This window comes from Neoarius graeffei, chromosome 2, assembly GCF_027579695.1.
Source record: "Neoarius graeffei isolate fNeoGra1 chromosome 2, fNeoGra1.pri, whole genome shotgun sequence".
Taxonomy (NCBI): Eukaryota; Metazoa; Chordata; class Actinopteri; order Siluriformes; family Ariidae; genus Neoarius; species Neoarius graeffei.
Window position 1 is genome coordinate 59,939,819 of NC_083570.1, and position 15,336 is coordinate 59,955,154.

General features: G+C 38.2%; 1 protein-coding gene across 5 annotated transcripts in view; it reads right to left on the minus strand.

Moving 5' to 3' along the window:
• Positions 1 to 15,336, minus strand: part of fbln1 (fibulin 1) — a 60,557-nt gene that overhangs the window by 21,575 nt on the left and 23,646 nt on the right. For 3 of the 5 annotated variants that reach the window (XM_060914576.1, XM_060914572.1, XM_060914575.1), the window contains 2 exons: positions 11,367 to 11,512; positions 11,083 to 11,220 (listed from right to left, as the gene is read on the minus strand). In XM_060914576.1, coding sequence (XP_060770559.1) covers positions 11,083 to 11,220; positions 11,367 to 11,512 — 284 coding nt within the window. Of the gene's footprint in view, positions 1 to 11,082; positions 11,221 to 11,366; positions 11,513 to 13,568; positions 14,914 to 15,336 lie in introns of those variants that run through there. The other 2 variants (XM_060914573.1, XM_060914574.1) reach the window with 2 other exon arrangements.

The window sequence follows — 15,336 nt, forward strand, 5'->3', positions numbered from 1 at the left end:
CAGTAATCGCAGAGGGATAAAATTGATAAGCCACATCATGAAGTTATGGGAAAGGGTATTGGAGGCGAGATTGAGAAGAGAGGTAGCAATCTGTGAACAGCAGTATGGGTTTATGTGAAGGAAGAGCACGTCGGATGCAATTTTTGCTTTAAGAATGTTAATGGAAAAATACAGGGAAGGCCAGAGAAAGCGACATTGTGTGTTTGCAGACCTGGAGAAGGCCGAGATATAGTGCCGAGAGATGAGTTATGGTATTGTATGAGAAAGTGTGGAGTGAATGAGAAGTATATTAGAGTGGTGCAAGACATATGAGAACAGTGAAACAGCAGTGAGGTGTGAAGTTAGAACGACTGAATGGTTCAAGGTGAAAGTGGGACTTCATCAAGGATCTGCTTTGAATCCTTTCTTGTTTGCCATAGTGATGGATAGCTTGACGGATGAAGTGAGGCAAGAGTCACCATGGAACATGATGTTTGCGGATGATATTGTGATATGTGGTGAAAGTAGAAAGGAGGTGGAGCTGGGTTTGGAGAGATGGAGGTATGCATTGGAACAAAAAGGAATGAAGGTGAGCAGTAGCAAAACAGAATACATGTGCATCAATGAGAATGGGGATGAGAGTGTCGTGAAGATGCAAGAAGTAGACGTAAAGAAAGTTGGTGAATTCAAGTACCTGGGGTCAACTGTGCAGGAAAATGGGGGCTGCGATAATGAGGTGAGAAAGAGATTGCAGGCAGGGTGGAGCAGTTGGAGAAGGATTTTGGGAGTCATTTGTGATAGGAAAATTCCAGCAAAAGTGAAAGGTAAGATGTATAAGACAGTAGTGAAACCAGCTGTGATGTATGGAGTGGAGAAAGTACCCTTAACGAAGAGACAGGAGGCAAAGTTGGAGGTGGCAGAGTTGAGGATGTTAAGGTTTGTGATGGGAGTGACAAGGTTGGACAGGATAAGGAACGAGCACATCAGAGAGACAGCACATGTGGAAAGCTTGGGAATTAAGCTCAGATGAGACTGAGATGGTATGGGCACATCCTGAGAAGAGATGCAGAGCATGTTGGAAGGAGAATGTTGAGGATGGAGCTGCCAGGCACATGAAAATGAGGAAGGCCAAAGAGGAGATTCATGGATGTGGTGAGAGAGGACATGAAAGTGGCAGGTGTGGTAGAGAAGGATGCGGAGGACAGGGAGCAATGGAGATAAAAGGTCCGCTGTGGCGACCCCTAATCAGGAGTAGCCAAAAGAAGAAGATGATTAACATAAGTTCCAATACATTAGCACATTAGCAAACATTCCAGTATAAATATAATTATTTTATCCACATTCACTGGATATGAGCAATCGCACGCACTGATTGGCTACTCAACTACCAGGTTATCAGCTCATATACCGGGAGTAGAGAAAAACAAAATGGCGGAGCGTGTTGCTGAACCAACCGAGGACGAAATAAAAACTCTACTCGAAAACACCCCCCCCCCAAAAAAAAATAAAAAGCAACAAAATATAGAATAGAAGTATTTGATGGCAAGAACATTTTCAGGAATGATTGATTATTATAGCATTTTCCACAAATTGCTACTGTCATTTTGCTGGTTTGTTTACATTCTAAGCGGAAATAATTTTGTCAGGCATTTTGTATTAAGTTTTTATTTATTGAATTTGCAAAAAATAAAAATGCTCTGTTTCTCAAAATCCAGTGAATGTGGATATAATAAAACAATTATTCCACTTAATCTCATCGTACATGGTTTATAGCCAACTTGGCACTTACATGCCTCTTCGGCTATCAGCTCATGTATGACTCAATTTCGTGGAATAACTGTTAAATATTCTACATGCATCTTATAGCCTATGTCATCAGCAATACAGGCGTGTCTCAAAAAACTTGAATATTGTGAAAAAGTTCAATATTTTTTACATCAGTTATTTAAGAAAATTAAAATATAATATATTCTAGACTCATTACACGTATACCTAAATGTTTCAAGCATTTTCTGTTTTAATTTTGATAATTATGGTCTACAGCACAAAAAAAATTAAAAATCATCTCAAAATATTAGAGTATTTCATTTCGAGTTTGAGTAAATTACTATTCAAACAGTATAAATACGTACCATGCATATCTCGGTCTAGTTCAGTATATGCAGTCACAATCAAGGGGAAGACTGCTGATTTGACAGTTGTCCAGAAGATCATCATACGGTATACTCTCCACAAGGAGGATAAGCCAGAGAAGGTCATTGCTGAAAAGGCGGGCTGGAAACGTCCACAAACAACAGGGATGACCACAGCCTTGAGAGGATTGTCAAGAAAAGTCGATTCAAGAACTTGGGAGAGCTTCACAAGGAGTGGACTGAGGCTGGTGTCAGTGCATCAAGAGCCACCACACACACATCTTCAGGAAAGGGGCTACAACTGTTACATTCCTAATATCAAGCCACTCCTGAACCAGAGACAACATTAGAGTTGTCTTACCTGGCCTAAGGAGAGAAAGACCTGGACTGTTGCTCAGTGGTCCAAAGTCCTCTTTTCAGATGAAAGTACATTTTGCATTTCATTTGGAATTCAAGGTCCTGGAGTCTGGAGGAAGAGTGGAGAGGCACAGAATCCAAGGTTTTTGAAGTCCAGTGTGAAGTTTCCATAGTCTGTGATGATTTGGGGTGCCATGTCATCTGCTAGTGTTGGTCCACTGTTTTATCAAGTCTAAAGTCAATGCAGCCATCTCCAAGGAGATTTTAGAGCACTTCATGCTTCCATCTACTGACAAGCTTTATGGAGATGCTAATTTCCTTTTCCAACAGGACTTAGCACCTGCCCACAGTGCCAAGACTACTACCAAATGGTTTGCTGACCATGACATTACTCAGTGGTGAGCCATTACTATTAGACCTGGGACTTCAGCTCAGCCAAAACATGGCCAGATACACCATAAAAGCAGGAGGGCAAAGGATTTTGCAAAGGATAAGTGACAGGGTGTCAGGTAGCTCCACTGTGTGTAGTTGTCGATGTTGATTTTAAAAGTAACTAAGTAAATTACAGAGGGAAATGAATACTTAAGTATGAGTGAAAAATACTATGGCGAGCGTGTGTGGAAGAAGAGTTTGGAGACAGAAATCTTTGTTTCTTGGTTGTTAGCCTGTGCTACTTGCTCTCAATAGCACTGGCTTGACTACTTTATTAGCATTCACGAACACTACTGATGAATGTTACATCAGCTGAAAGGTTACTTCACTGCTGCGCTGACGGCGATGACTCGCAGTTAAGCTCACATTGGCCTTCGAGAAGGCAAAGGGCAATACATTTTTGGTCCCTCCCACTATAAATCAAAATCTGATTGATTAATTCATCTGTCACTTCCTACATAAACATACAATGCCATGGCCTTCTGTCCCAGCAGTGAAGTCCTAACCAATGAGTGAGCCAGCTCTAAACCCTTCTCCACCTAGAGACAACAAACAAAAAAATCTAATTGGTAACTCTATTTTAATGTTGAGAGGACAGTAACCCTTTCATTTCTGAAGCAAATTTGATAGAAAATGAAGCCAAATTAGAAGAGAATAATTTTAATGAAATTCTGAAAGCGTGAGAGCAATTAAAGAATGAAAGAAATTAAATATAACATTTGAAATGCTGATATGTTTGAGCCTTCTCTGAAGGCCTAGAAGGCCCTGACGGTTCCCCTCTGATATTACTGTGCTTGACTGGCCAGCCAACTCGCCTGACCTGGATGCCACAGAGAACCTATGGGGTATTGTCAAGAGGAAGATGAGAAACACCTGACCCAAAAATACAGATGAGCTGAAGGTCGCTATCAAAGCAACCTGGGCTTTAATAACACCTCAGCAGTGCCATAGGCTGATCATCTGTGTATTGTAAATCCTTTTTTGATTGAATTTATGGAATATTCTAATAATTTGAGATACTGGATTTCTGATTTTCATGAGCTATAAAAAAAGGATTGAAATATTTCACTTTATGTGTAATGAATATAGAATACAGTGGTGCTTGAAAGTTTGTGAACCCTTTAGAATTTTCTATATTTCTGCATAAATATGACCTAAAACATCATCAGATTTTCACACAAGTCCTAAAAGTAGATAAAGAGAACCCAGTTAAACAAATGAGACAAAAATATTATACTTGGTCGTTTATTTATTGAGGAAAATGATCCAATATTACATATCTGTGAGTGGCAAAAGTATGTGAACCTCTAGGATTAGCAGTTAATTTGAAGGTGAAATTTGAGTCAGATGTTTTCAATCAATGGGATGACAATCAGGTGTGAGTGTGCACCCTGTTTTATTTAAAGAACAGGGATCTATCAAAGTCTGATCTTCACAACGCATGTTTGTGGAAGTGTATCATGGCATGAACAAAGGAGATTTCTGAGGACCTCAGAAAAAGCATTGTTGATGCTTATGAGGCTGGAAAAGGTTACAAAACCATCTCTAAAGAGTTTGGACTCCACCAATCCACAGTCAGACAGACTGTGTACAAATGGAGGAAAATTCAAGACCATTATTACCCTCCTAGGAGTGGTCGACCAACAAAGATCACTCCAAGAGCAAGGCATGTAATAGTTGGCGAGGTCACAAAGAACCCCAGGGTAACTTCTAAGCAACTCAAGGCCTCTCTCACTTTGGCTAATGTTCATGAGTCCACCATCAGGGGAACACTGAACAACAATGGTGTGCATGGCAGGGTTGCAAGGAGAAAGCCACTGCTCTCCAAAAAGAACACTGCTGCTCATCTGCAGTTTGCTAAAGATCACGTGGAAAAGCCAGAAGGCTATTGGAAAAATGTTTTGTGGACAGATGAGACCAAAATAGAATTTTTTTTATTTAAATGAGAAGTGTTATGTTTGGAGAAAGGAAAACACTGCATTCCAGCATAAGAACCTTAACCCGTCTGTGAAACATGGTGGTGGTAGTATCATGGTTTGGGCCTGTTTTGCTGCATCTGGGCCAGGACAGCTTGCCATCATCGGTGGAACAATGAATTCTGAATTACACCAGCGAATTCTAAAGGAAAATGTCAGGACATCTGTCCATGAACTGAATCTCAAGAGAAGGTGGGTCATGCAGCAAGACAATGACTCTAAGCACACAAGTTGTTCTACCAAAGAATGGTTAAAGAAGAATAAAGTTAATGTTTTGGAATGGCCAAGTCAAAGTCCTGACCTTCATACAACCGAAATGTTGTGGAAGGACCTGAAGCGAGCAGTTCAGTGAGGAAACCCACCAACATCCCAGAGTTGAAGCTGTTCTGTATGGAGGAATGGGCTAAAATTCCTCCAAGCCGGTGTGCAGGACTGATCAACAGTTCCCGGAAATGTTTAGGTGCAGTTATTGCTGCACAAGGGGGTCACACCAGATACTGAAAGCAAAGGTTCACATACTTTTGCCACTCACAGATATGTAATATTGGATCATTTTCCTCAGTAAATAAATGACCAAGTATAATATTTTTGTCTCATTTGTTTAACTGGGTTCTCTTTATCTACTTTTAGGACTTGTGTGAAAATCTGATGTTTTAGGTCATATTTATGCAGAAATATCGAAAATTCTAAAGGGTTCACAAACTTTCAAGCACCACTGTATATGAAAGTTTACCTTTTTGAATTAAATTAAAAAAAAAAAACTTTTTCACAATATTCTAAGTTTTTGAGATGCACCTGTTCTTATTAACTAAATATATGGTGTAGAAATAGCATGCATGTTTCACACAAACATTATTCAAGCTTACAGTATACTTCATGTTGGCTTTGTTAAGTAGCTATAAGACATGATGCTTTATATTCCAATTTTGGTATTTTAAGAGATTTATAGACTCAAATACATGGTCATAATACTGTATATACGATAAATATGTATATTATTGCTTATGAAAGTGGCTGTGTAAAACAAACAAACAAACAAACAAACAAACAAAAATCCATGATCATATTTAGTTTTGATGGACCTTTGTCCTATGGTCTAGGAGATTCAAATTAAGTGGATACAACTGCTAGTTAATCTGCAGATACCTAGCTAAAACTTCCAGCTTGACTCTCACTTAGTAAGCTATCATCACCATCAGGATTCTGATCTACCGGAAGTACATTCAGGTACAAAGTCAATTGCTACAATCTTTTAACTTGTTCTAAATTGTTCTAACAAGTCATCCTGATGCCAACAAAAATCTTGTTTTAAAAACTACATATAGGCTTCCAAAAACACCCATCAAAAAGATAGAAGATTGTCAAAGTGACCAAAACAAACCTCAAAAACGTTAAGAATGTTTTGTTTGATCAAATCAAATCTCAAGAAAAGATCAAACTGTGACAATGAAAACATAAACTACATGCTTAATGTTTTGAAATGACTTTTTAGTGCTAGCAGAATAGTCAGTTATCTAGTGATTCAATGACCCCTGTTGTGCATCAATAACATGCAACTTTGGTGCATATGGTCAAGAATAAGTGCTTCAAAGTTTGTAGGATGTAGATTGAATTATCATTGCAACCAACAGATGAACTGATGAGACTTTGTAACCGATCCCAACAGGGTCAAGATCAAATGTCTGAAATAATTTTTTTTCCTTCTAAATAGCTTCTTTCATGTTTGAAATATATATTTTTACATATTGATATTTGAGTACATTGAGGACATACAAATTAGTCACAAGAAGGACTAGATTAGATGCTGTTGGAATTGAGTTTCATTTGTACTTGCAGCAATATTGAACATTTCTTTATGTTCAAAGGATAATGTGTTAAGTCATATAGCTTCAAAGATACCCAAGTTGTTGACCTCTGAGCTAATTGATCATGTAAATAAATGAGGTTTTTACAAAAATTAAGACCAGTTTACTCAAGTTCAGTTAATTTTTTCTTCAGTCTTTTTCCATGAACTTATGTATATTATCCCTCTAAATCCAAAGCAGCATTGAGAGAGTCAACAAAATGGGTGAGTTTCCCAAAAGCCTCTTAACGCTAAGAGCATCTTAACTAGGAGAGAGTGTTCATTGTGCTGCTCACTCTACCATTTAACGATGATCTTTGTGCTGCGATGCTTTTGGGAAACTCAGGCCAGTACAGTACAAGACATTTTCCACCAAAAAACAAAATCAGGTGAATTGCATAAACATTTGTTAATCCTGATGGCTATATAGGCTTTGCTAGTGAAGGTTTACATGCAAAACAGTACAATTTATGGTTTTATGGTTACACCAGCTTGGGTAAGAAGTTTATGACAGGATCTGTAATGAGCAGGTTTAACGCAAGGGACAAATGCAAAGTATGAGTTGCCTAACCACAGTATTGGATAATGACATGCTAGCCAACAAGTTATCCATTAAAGGGCATTGGAAAAAGCCCAGATGGCAAATACCATGGCTCAGTCTACAATAGGAAGTCCAGTAAGCTTATCCCCAATGGGCCACCACAGAGGGTACAAAATGCCTCCTATGGGCAGTGTGGCCACCTTATACAAACACTCTTCAGTAACTCTAAAGGAACCAAACCTTGCCCGTTCTGTCTAGAAGGCTATGGCTTGCATGGCTTGATTTCTCAAGCTCACTTAACAATAATTCACTAGGTACAAAATGAAAGTTATTTTTAGTTTTCAATCTACATATTAAAATGTTACAATGCATACTACACTGATTGAGATTAAAACATAAACGGAAAATAGGATTTGTTGTCAGTGAGATGATATCATATTTTGGTTACAGTCCTCTTCTCAAATAACCCTACAACCCAGAGTTCTAAAACAGAATATATCCATGGTCATGCAGAACTGTAATTACTGTGATTCATGAATTACAAATTATAAAATCACATTTCCAATCATAAACCTGATGTTCCCTTTCTGAAGGGATGCAGAAGATAAATCTGCTGAGATGTATGTCCTGGCTCTCTGACTGAGCTCAGTCAGTGAATGATCTCTGACTGTGGAGGCTGCAGACCACCAGAGTAGACAAACCCTCATTTTAATTATTTATAGTAATTCCTTCTCTGACAGGCACAGGAGCCTTCATGAACATGGTCCTACTTCTCATATACCTAATGATGCCATTTTGTGATTCATACCCTGATGTGTTGAATCCAAAAGACTTGTGTGTCGGCACAGTCTTTCCTAGCCTTGGTTTTCATGTAGACATACTGCTTTTACAATAACCAAATAGAATCAGCTGTTCTTAGTGAAAGCAGAGTTTCCACTAGAAGTCAGCCTGAGAATAGCATGACAAGGATTTACTGATGTAAGACAAGCTCGCTTACATATAGCATGGACAACAAAATTTTCTTTCCCCTTAGTTTGTCAGTCAATTTGTACATAATCTATTCATCATTATGGATCTCATAACAGCTGGAAACTCTCATATACTTACTGTATAAACATTTCTTTCAAACAGTGAACAAAACTGGTTGGAATTTCTTTCCTTTATGTGTTATTTTAATTAATGTATGGTAGCAGTCAGTGATAGACCGAAGAAATCTCTCTCTCTCTCTCTCTCTCTCTCTCTCTCTCTCTCTCTCACACACACACACACACACACACACACACACACACACACACACACACACCATCCATTCATCTATCCATCCATTCAGAAAGCCTAACACTGTTACATTAAATTCCTTTGGTTTGTGTGAAGGACAGAGGACAGTAGCCACTGCCAGTGACACATACCTGAACACAGACAACCTGTCTGTTGAGTCACTTCCCACCATGATGCCATTCCAATACAAGTTATTTCATTATTTGAAGCCGAATCATACCACAGGTGCATATTCCTATCAAGTGTTCTGAATATTTATTTTCATTTATTTATCTTGATCATCTTATTGTGTGAGCTATTCATGCTTTTAATCTTAATGAATTCAGCCTGAGAACAGCCATGCTGGATCCCCTTAAGCAAAGAGACAACGGCTATAATTTTTTAGCAATCATTCTTTCAGATATTGGCAGATTCCCTAAATCCATGGCAATCGAGGAAATCAAAAGTGTGTGGTTTTCTCTAGGCTTGAATTTTTGCTATCATTATGTCACTGGCGGATTCAGCCAAAGTGTGATATGAACATATGTGCAGAAAAAAGGTCTGATGTAACAGTACTTTATTAGGCCATATCAAAAAGGGAACTGTTAAGCAAAGGTGTGCATGGAAAGTCTCACACGTCCCTACTATCTGCATCAGACAAACATACTGTTATTACAGAGTCTCATGCAGTATGGAAAATAATTTTATTCATACTGTAGATAGCTTAGAAGGTGTAATTTTATTAGTTTATAAGAGAATGAGGGGCCATTCTCCAATCAAAAGCGAACTAATGATGTTAAAAACAAACAGATACTGTATGACTGAAGGTGCTATGTTAATGTTTACATCATTTCATTCCTCACTTGAAAAGAGGCTTTAATTCTGATGCCTCAGCAAGGTTTAGTTTTGCAGTTTGTTCTAACTGTTCATGGCGGCAGTGTTTTCACTCAGATGTGAGAGCCATGAAAAACCTTCCACAGTTCAGACAGTGATAGATGTGAGAAGAAAGCTGATGCTCTCTCTTTCTGTGTATGTTGCTTGGCACAAGGAAACTCCAAACAAAAATGAAAAGGACATTTCTTAGCCACATCTAGTTGTGACCAGACATTTCTAATAAGGAAATTCTAATTGATTGTAATAATGTCTCACTGCGGGAAGTAAAAACTAATGAAGAACTGAAGAAAATAATTTCATGTTCTTAGATTTCTTAAACAACTGAAGTATATGGGATACAAGATTTTTGAGGCACAATGGCCTTTCAGACTTTTTGTGAACACTGGCAAATTTATGCCATATGCTTTTTTCATAATTTATCCATTATCAGCATACTCAGACTTGTGATGCCTCTGATGTCTTTGTCTAAGCCACTGTAGGTCCTAGTTGTAAGAAAGAGCCACAGCTTCCTTTGCATTAATGGTCAAATTTTGTATGTGGGAAAATGGGAATCTTCGCAATAAAGGCAGATGAGGTTTTTATGTGGTGGCCAACTTTGTGGCTCATGCGCCAAGCCAGACACTACAGAGGACTAGAGGGAACAGTATGTAACAATGAGCAACTGCATGAATCACACAATATGACATGATATTAGCATTCCACAGAACCATGGCTGCCTGCTGTCTGAATTATTTGTTCAATATTTTGTTTGACTCTCCCAACAGCATCAAGCATCTGAGAAACATCTGCGTTCTGGTTTAGGACATTTAAATATGTTGGTCACATAGATAATAATGAGGTACCTCAACAATTAAAAGGGCAAATCTGTTATTCCTGGCCACAGAGACAAAATGAATGTACACTTGCATGGAAGGGTTAAAGTTTTTTGAGAGCCTTCCATGCTGTACTATCATAAAGCATTACTGTGAAAGATTTAATCAACAAGTCATGTGACCTTTCTGGAACAAATATTCACCCATATAATGGAAGAGCAAGTGTCGATGTCTTCTGTGTTTTTACTTGTCAGTCTCACACACATTTACCTCAGTGTGCTTAGTTTTGTTAACCCTTGTATCACCCAGTTTAGGAAGACATTACAGAAATAACCTCTTGGTCCCTGAAAACCGTTTTGAGATCTGTTTAAACAGACATGCATCAACAAAGCTAACAGTTACAGAGTCAAGTGAAGTCCGCTCTGCCACAAAAGAAAAAATGTCCATGTACTTAGTGAGTGAAAAAAGTGCCTCATTCATCTAAAAGGATGAACAGAACATGAACAGCTTTTCTCTAGAGGGGCCATGTAAAGGCTGAGGTGACCACAAAAGATGCAAGAGACTCTTAAGGCCTATCATCAACTGAACCAGTGCTGGAAGAGTGGTGTCATGATCACCTAAGTGGAATAAGCATCTACATGCTGTTTCCAAGCCTCTCAGTCTTCTTGTCCCTCTCTCCCACACAGAGACACATATGCAACTGGTTTGTTTAAAAAAAAAAAAAGCCAGGAGAATCTTTCGTAATGCAAAATTAGGTCAGAAAACCACTTGAGGCAAATTAAATTTCCAGAGAACTGGGCCCCAGGGTTCAGCCTGTGATCATTGGGCATTGTTAAGCAGATGCCAGAGTGCCACTTACCCACAATCATGCCATGCTCAAAACGTTTAATGATGTCAAACGAGTTCTGGATGTTTCCCTCTTGAATGTCATAGACGATCTCTGGGGAATCCACATGTGGATAGTGGGATGGGGTTATGGATCTCAGGAAAACAATTTCTGGCAAGAGAAATAACAAATGAGAGAAATATTTTTCAAAAGGCACTGAAAATTGAATAAATTCCTTCTGTCTCTGCCTGAAAGTCATTGTTTTTTGGTGATAAAGGATGATATTGTTTCACATTAAAGTATTTGAAATAGTGTACCTTCTGGTTTAGTGAACTCTCTAAAAGTTGGTAGAGAGATGACAGTGTGTGAGACGGAGTGAACAGGGTCCAGCACACAGGTGATATCATTGGGTTGACAAGACTTTACACAACGGATGATGTCAGAGCGGTCAACCCTTGGTCTGCTGAAAAAGAGATGGAATTGTCTTACAATGCAAAGCTTAAACCAAGGACACATTATTATTCTTTGTGACAATGTTATCAAGCAGAATGCTCCAGCACAGCTTTTAATTTGAACTGATGATTAAATGAACAACAATGGGGTGCCTTCCAGGACAACTCACCACAAATCCTGATGCCCAGCAGGCAAGTGAAATGTTCACTATAAAAATATTATCTAAACAAATACAGTGGGCATTCTTAAAATGAGACTTACATTTTAGCCAATCATGTTTTGGGGTTAGGAATCAGAATAGAATCACACAAGAGGCCAAAAATCACACCAGGAAAGAGACATGGTGGTCAAGTTTCCTGTTAGCCACTCATAGTTTCGTTGCATTTCTTCTGACAGAGTAAAGTTTTGACACTGATCTAAAGCCTGTTCAAGAAAATATTTGGTTTTGTGGAACAGACCCTGCTTCATATCCAATCGTCTCATGTAGAATTTATGGGCAGAGGGAGTTGAGTCTTTGGAGACTCTGACTAGATGACTCCCATGTTTTAGCAGGACTGCGCAATGGATTTATTTAAGACATCGTTTGTGTCACAGGATAATCAGAAGCAGCTTTGGTAATAAGCCAGAATAATGTACAGGAAAAGGGTTTTGTTACTTCAGTATTTTCTGTATGTAGTATAAGTTCTTTGAATCATGTGTTTGGCTCATTATGCATTTCAGAGGAAGACATTAGCTCAGGTTGTTTCTTTATTAGTGTATTTGCTAAGTCATAGCAAATACCTGACCTTTCACCAGCACATGTACACTGAGAAGTTTGCTCAATATCATTATACATGTGAGCCACTCTTGTTTTCTTGTTTCTGCCTCGACAAGAAAACCCACCTTAATCCATTTACCTCTGATTATTGATTAAAAAAAATAGTATCAGTTCCTTCATCCAGATACTTGTGCACTCATATGAGCTAATGTAATGTTTCACTGTGGTTACCAGCAATACACTTTCTCAGACAAAGAGTGTTCATTGGATTCCATTGCCAAGTACTGTTAAATAGTTTCATTATATTTGAGAACAACAGTAAGACACACTTAAAACATCTATGGTTATTTGGCCTCTAAATGAAACACAAAAGAATACACAGTGGTGTTAGGGCTGAGATTAGTTAACCTTCCATCACTGCTTTCTTTCATCGGGATGCAGAAGCTGCAGCTAAACCTCAAGGCCTGGATTGGGTTACAGGCGTTCTTTCATGCTGAGAGGGGAGAAGCCCCTGACAGAAAAAGTCAAGCCACCACTGGGCATGGACTTGTAATTAGCAATTAGCGGGTGGGTCCACGTTTTGCTTAGATCTGAGCCAAAACCACAAAATGTTCTCCTCACCCATAATAACTTGCCTTGTGCACGGCACGCACAGAAGACAACTCGTGGAACTTATAGCAAGAGTAACGATTGACCATACTCTGGATTTACAAGGACATAAAGACCTGAACTGAACTCCTACTTTTAAGTTAATATCTTGGATAACATCAAAGTTGACATGATTCTAATTATGCTTTATAATCATACAGGAGGTGGTCTCAAGATACACTTGAGAAGGAAAACATCTTTTTTTTTTCTTTTTTTAGTCAGACCTATGGTCAAACACAAGATCCTTTTTTCTCTGGTAATTATTATTTATAGTCAGCATGTTGATAAAGCCCCAACACAAACTCTGAAGCCCATCATTCTTGGTGCACAGTGGTGATGCTGCTGTACCACAAATTGTGCAGACCACCTTCCAAAGCCCAGTCCCATAATTCACTGTCAGAAAGTCAGTAGCACACATCCATGCTTTTTTTTTAATCAATATTTTAAAAAAATGCTCTGCCTGACATTGCGAGGATGAGCATCCGCTTGTGGTATGATTACCCCATACTCAAATTATTTTGAATGTTAATTGGATTTATGGCATTAAATATACTGCTAGATTCAAAATAGAAATCAGCCTACTAAGAAAACCCAAAACAGGTAGTTATTTCAGGCACATTTGTTTGAATGTCTTGTGAACAAATTAAAGTATGAAAACATATCATTTACACATTTTCATTTTATTATAATGTAGAAAAATATAGGAAACAGACAAAAAATATGAGTTTTGAATGGATGACACTGGACTTCGAATGGATGACATCCTTATGAATGGAGGACAATGGATAGCTTTGTTTTTCCAAAAGCTCCATCTAGTGGCTCCAAATTATAAACACAAAGAAAAAAATGTAATTTAATGGCATTGTCCAGGTTTTAAACAAAACTGTTAAAATATTCTCTTACAGCACTGGCCAGACCAAGACACAAATTCTCTACTAAGAGAATCTTGACTATTCTTGAAAATCTCTACTATTATCTCCTGCTCATGTGGGGGGGGAGATAGGATTTTTTACAGATAGGATCCCACCACCACCACTAATTTCTGTGGGTAACAATAATTGTAAAATGTTTTTGAGAAATATATATTTCCTTATGCTACTCATTTATAATGATGTATTTTTTTTTCAAGACATTATTTCTTTGTGAATAAATGCACCAAACTGAAGGACTGTGAAAAAAAAAATTAACCAGACGTTTAAAGGTACTAAAGATACATGATGAACAAGATATTTAAAAGGTACTAAAGGTACTTTCAAGTAATCTTGGAAGCCTCATGATATACAGCCATATAAAACCGACAATAATTAAAATTATCATCAGGTGATTCCAATTCTAAAACCATCCATCTTCTGATGGAATCCCTTCTCATACTTTACATGAATCTAAAAAAAAATCTGTGTAAAAACCCATAAAAAGTATTTGAATGAACCAAACCTGATGATGCCTACACAAATTAAGTTTACTCATAATTAGACCAGCAAATGTAACATTTACTAGCAAATCATCTGCAATTGTTATTTAATACCTTATTGCTGTTTCAGCACATTTGAGTAATTATTTACTGTAATCCTTTCTAGATAGGCAGAATCAATGAAAAAAAGGTTTTCTAAGGATTAGTAATCAATTTATCATCGTGGGAAAGGACTGAATTGATAAGGTCTTCCTCAGTTACAAACACCCGTATTTTGGAAAGGTAGGTGCTGAGACTCCCAAAGCGCCTAAGTTTCATTTCCAGTAAGATTTCAAAGTCCTGCGGCACAGTAATTGGCTTCTGAACAACAATTACACCTCCATTTTCTACCCTCTGTGCTGCAAAGTAGCCTGCCTGGTTTCCGTCCACTATTGCCACTTGCAGATTGTCCCCAAGCACAGTATTGGAGGGGCCCATGCGGAAGATGTTGGTGGGTACAGGGATGTTGGTAGGAAAAGTGAGGTGGTAGTAGGTTATTCTCACAGGCAAGGCCAGGCATTCACTAGTCTCATTGCAAGGCAAGCGTTCGCAGCGACTGCAAATGGGACACAGAGAGATGGAGGGAAGGAGATAAAAGTGGGAAGTGTTAGGGTGATGCTGCGCTTGACATGCAGTGAAGGTAAGGAATAGCACATGTATGATATAAACAGAGCCATCATGATTATCATCCTTTCTTTGATGGCAGAGGTCTTAATTAATATCTAAGGTAAACAGTGCAATACAGCTTGCATTTAAATATACTTCAACTTAAATGTCTATATTGTGCAAATATACAGTACTTCACCTTAAATGTCTACAACCCCGATTCCAAAAAAGTTGGGACAAAGTACAAATTGTAAATAAAAACGGAATGCAATAATTTACAAATCTCAAAAATTGATATTGTATTCACAATAGAACATAGACAACATATCAAATGTCAAAAGTGAGACATTTTGAAATTTCATGCCAAATCTTG